We start from the raw sequence: 4,789 nt of genomic DNA, 5'->3' as shown, positions 1-4,789 counted from the left end.
AACATTGGGCATTTGTTCCCTTTGCGAATGACATACACCATAGAGTTAAAACTCATAGAACAACGTCCTGCACTGATCAATCAAATTAGACAAAAACAAATTATGATTAGAGTAATTTTCATAAAATGAATTACAAAAGTAGCATCAACTTCAATCTCAATATTATCAACGTTAAGTTGTTGAGCTCATAGTCAGAACACTCAAACTCACGTCTTCCTGTATTGGCAAATATGCTCGTGCCAATTGAGTTAAGACTCAACTAGTTTTTTTTTTCTAAAAGTTTGTTTTATTTAAAATAATAATATGAGACATGCTAATTTGTTTTTCATAAAATAAGAGATACCAATACTGTTGAGTGTCAAAAGAAAAAAAAATCTAAATTAAAGGTCTGAAACTCAAAATTATTATCTCAAAATTTTTAAATCCAATTTTTTTACTGGTTGTATCACATTTAAGATATCTTATCTAAGGTTATACGTCTAATTATAATTAATTGATAATATATATATAAGTCATACCTAAGTGTATCTGCAACAAATAAAAAAAATGATTTAATAAAGAATTGGAGATTTAAGGGTTATTTACTTATTTCTAGATTGAAATAAACGAAATTGAAAAGCTCTTCCAATTTCAATTTTCAAACTCACTGGAAATTTAAACAGAACATGTTACTTGGCCCTGTTCTTGGTGGCTATGGTGAATGCCACTCAGGTAACTTTGGGCATTACTTTTTCAATCTAAAATACTATATTTTAAGTGGTCCATGAACTTAATCTTCAGATTTTTCTTATAAAAAGAGTTAATAGCTAAGAAATGAAAATAAGGATTTTTTTAATTTGAATTTTTTTTTTACTCTAGGCTGTTACAATATAACTTTATCTATACAACCAACTCACTCCTTTCCTGCTTTCATCAGCAAAAGGCTAAAATACCTTTCTAGAACAAAGATTTAAAAAATAAAAATAAAGAAAACCCCAATAGGTCTCCCCATGGCCATAAAGATTCAAATCTTTAAAGCTCTAATTTGCACCACATAAGTCACAACCTGTCCCTTAACCAAAAACCATGCTCACCTACTCTATAGTCTATACATTAAAAGTTTTAAACGCCCATATTTTTTTTCTTTTCTTTTTTATGTATAATAAAAATAGCACCAACCCATCTGTCTCTAGTCTCCATTAGTCTCCATCTCAAGAATGTAAATGCCATCATCAACAGTTGTATATTTTCTTTTATTGAATATACCCAAAAGAATGTAAATGCCATAGATGGTATCCTATACCCCCCCTCCCTTTTTCTTTTTTGCTGCAAACAAAAGAGAATTTCTATCATTGGTTAACACAGTGGATTAGCATTCCTTTTTTTTTTTTTCTTTTTTTATAGATTTTCTTTCCAATTTTCATGCTCCAAAGTAGATGTTTGTGTAGAATTGTATAAATCTTGCATGCCTAGTCCTAGATTGTGTTGTCTTGTAGCTATTATTCTTTAGGTTTTAGCCCCACAAGGGCATAAAAAAAAATTGAACCTCCTTTGGCCTCCACCACAATTGTATTGGTGAAAGTGAGAGTCCATAAATATTAGTAGCTTGACTGATAGCTATTGGGTAATGACCGGCCTGATTGGGTCCCCCTATGCTTCTTTCTCAAACAAGAAAGAAGACACCCCCCCCCCCGGTTTGCTTCGCCTGCACTGACTTCTGCATTTTCTATTGTTTCTTTATTCTTGCTTTTGCCGTAGCTTTTGCTTTATATTCCACTTGTCTCCCTATTTCCCTTTCTCTCTCTCTCTCTATAAAATTCAAATTTGTCTAGTTTTTGCTGTATAAAAAACCCACTTTTTCTGCACCCCTTGTTGCTTCCCTAACAGTGTTTCTGAATTACAAAAAGTTTCAGTTTGTTTGAACTTTGAAGCCATGGGATGTTCTGAGATTATCTGTGAGGATGATGCGAAATGGGAAGCTGAGGAAGATGAAGCATTGTCTTTGTGTGATCTGCCGGTCAATTTGACTAAAGAGGAGCGAACCCAGACAAAGAACGAGGAAGATGGCGAGGAACCCCAAGCACTTAAAACAGATGAAGATTTCAACTTTGGTTCATTGTGTGGCTCTCTTTCAACCGAACTAGAAATGTGTGCTGCTGATGAAGTGTTCTTTCAAGGCCAAATTCTACCCCTGCGCCTCTCAGTTAGTTCAGATAGTGGGCTCACAGGGTGGTGCCGCCAAGATAGCCTCAACACTAGCCGGTGCTTGTCGAGGTCAGAATCCATGGACCATGGTTCATTGAGTAGGTTCACAAGTGCCAGTAGTAGCAGCAGCAGAAGCAGCAGCTATAATTCCATCACAGTTACACCAAGAACATTCAGTTCCAGTTCAAAGCCAATGAAAATCAGAAACAACTTCAACACTCATCCAAGTCCCAAACCCCAAATAAGATCGTCCAGAACTCGTCCCATCAATGTCAGCAGCCGAACCCAGAAATCATCATCGATGTGGGATTTTTTCAGGTTAGGCTTAGTTCGAGCACCAGAGCTCGAATTAAAAGACTTGAAAGCCCGTAGCAACAACAACAACAACAATGGCAATAAAAATTCTGTGAGTAGAAACAGCAGTTGTAATAGCAGTAACAGCAGTTCAAGCACCAAGAACAGCAGCAGCAGCAAGATTGTTAACAAAAGTGGTGAAGTGGTGAAAAATCCGCAGGATTCGAACAAAGGGTCCTTGGGAAAGAGAATAGGCTCATTCAGTGGATGCAAATGTTCAGTAGATGCAATTGGAACAGTTCCATTGAACAACGTAATTATGACTAAAAGTAGCAAGGACAATGCCGCCATGGAAGACAAGAAAAAGCTGCTGCAAGAATTGAAGACAAAGAAGAAAAGGAAAGGAAAGCAAGCTTTGTCACGTAATAGAACGTTTGAATGGTTAACAGAGCTTTCACATGCAAGCTATGTTGATGGAGCCTTAAAGAAACACTCATGAACAATCCCTCGCATGCTTCCCTTTTTCATTTCTTTCATAAGTATCTACTTCTATTTTTCGTTTTTATTGGGGTTTTAGTTTTTGTTTATTATATGGATTATATACTGAAATACTTCAAAGTGCAGCTCTTGTTCCAAATAAAAAACCTCTGTGTTTTAACTTCAAATTGCTGAATCCACGTTTCTGATGTATTTAATGATTGAGAAAAATGGGTGGAAAGAAATGAAAGAAAAAGATGAAAATCAAACAAAGGTAGGGATAGTGGTGGTTATAATGATTAAAGTTATAAACTTTAACAGAGCATGAAACGGCGATTCGTGACTGTCACTAAAGTACACAAACGACACATGAAACAGAGAGACAGACACAGAAAGACCAAAAACAAACAAAAAAAAAAGAATTCTTTCGATTTACAGCCTCATTTGTCCTTTTGATGATTTCATGATTACCGAAAGTAAGGTTAACGGTTTTTTGTCTGTCTCTTGTATTGCTTTCATTAGATGATCATAATATCTGATTAATTATATGAGAATCCAATAATTCTTTTCTTCTACTGTGCCTTAAAAATCTTAATATATTGATAGTACATTTTTCCTCTTTCAAGTTAAACATAAAGTTTTAATCTTTATTGATGGGTTGTTGGATCCAATCCTAAAATTATATCTATTATAGTCAAATTAAAAGAATAAATATATACGTGGTTATAAAAAAAATGTTTACATCAATATATTTTCTGTTTGAAATCTTTGCGTATGTCAGTAGGTTAATGGATTCAGCCACGGAATATGTGAACCAATCTTTTGTCAAACTTGTTCAGACGACGCTTGAGTTTCATCCCTCCTATCCTATTGGCAGAACAAATATGCTTTGACGCATTCTTCCAAAAATAGTTTAATTATGGCTGATCTTTTCTACCATGATAAAATTTTGGATTTAATCAATCTATTGTAACTTCTCTTCATAGAAATAGTTAATAACATTAATCACTTCTGTTAAAATATTAATTTAAAGGGACTTTTTATCTCAATAATATAAAAAAAATTAATTTAATAACTTAAATAGTAGGGCTATCACATTATTTACAAAAATGATATGCCATAAACAGTAATACCGGGTGGTACCTGATAAGGTGGCAACACCACCCATTTTTTTGTCCTTATCATAAGGCTACTACCATTAGGCCATAATAACTTTGATAAAAAACTAATATTTTATTGGTGGTGCCACTCTATATGGCGGCACCGATATATCACACTTATACCAGGTAAATATAGGGATTTATATGTGTTAAGTATGACTCTTATTTCAGTCAAATTTAAGAAAGAATCTTCTAGATAAACTTTGTTTATTTGTTTCAATCAAACTCTAATTAGTCTAGATTTTTTTATTTGACCTATGAATTTAGCCTATAAATAGGCTCTTTTACAACCTTAGAAAATACACCCATTAGAGATTAGAACTCATAACACATTTAGAGAATTTTGTGTTTACGTTTTGAGGGTTCTTTATTTTTGGGTTCTTTGTTTTCGAGGTTTAGTTTTTATCTCCATCTTTTGTACTCTTCGTTCTTTTGCCATTATAGTAAAATTATCTTTGCCTATGGTTTTTTATCCTATTTGAAGGGGTTTTTCCACGTTAAATGTGTGTGTTTAATTTCTTAATTTATTCTGCTATTTTTTTACTTGTTACTTAATCGGGTCGATCTCCAACAAGTGGTATCAGAGCTAGTTTAATTTTCATAGATTAGCTCGTTCAGAGATGGCAGCAACAAGGTTTGAAATTGAGAAGTTCGATGGTGAGACAAAGTTTAAT

General features: G+C 33.8%; 1 protein-coding gene across 1 annotated transcript; it reads left to right on the top strand.

The window, feature by feature from the left end:
• Positions 1–1,165: 1,165 nt before the first annotated feature.
• LOC107913262 (DEP domain-containing protein DDB_G0279099) lies at positions 1,166–3,143 on the top strand. The gene has a single exon (XM_016841789.2). It carries the CDS (start codon positions 1,913–1,915, stop codon positions 2,975–2,977), a length of 1,065 nt encoding a protein of 354 aa, XP_016697278.2. The 5' UTR covers positions 1,166–1,912; the 3' UTR covers positions 2,978–3,143.
• The last annotated feature ends 1,646 nt before the right edge of the window (positions 3,144–4,789 follow it).

The sequence above is a fragment of the Gossypium hirsutum genome, chromosome D11 (genome assembly GCF_007990345.1).
Source record: "Gossypium hirsutum isolate 1008001.06 chromosome D11, Gossypium_hirsutum_v2.1, whole genome shotgun sequence".
Classification (NCBI taxonomy): Eukaryota; Viridiplantae; Streptophyta; class Magnoliopsida; order Malvales; family Malvaceae; genus Gossypium; species Gossypium hirsutum.
Note: the sequence above shows the minus strand (reverse complement) of the source record. Positions and strands in the feature narration are given on the sequence as shown.

Excerpts from the sequence above, each read along its gene's own strand:
- LOC107913262 (XM_016841789.2), top strand. The coding sequence starts at position 1,913 with ATGGGATGTTCTGAGATTATCTGTGAGGATGATGCGAAATGGGAAGCT.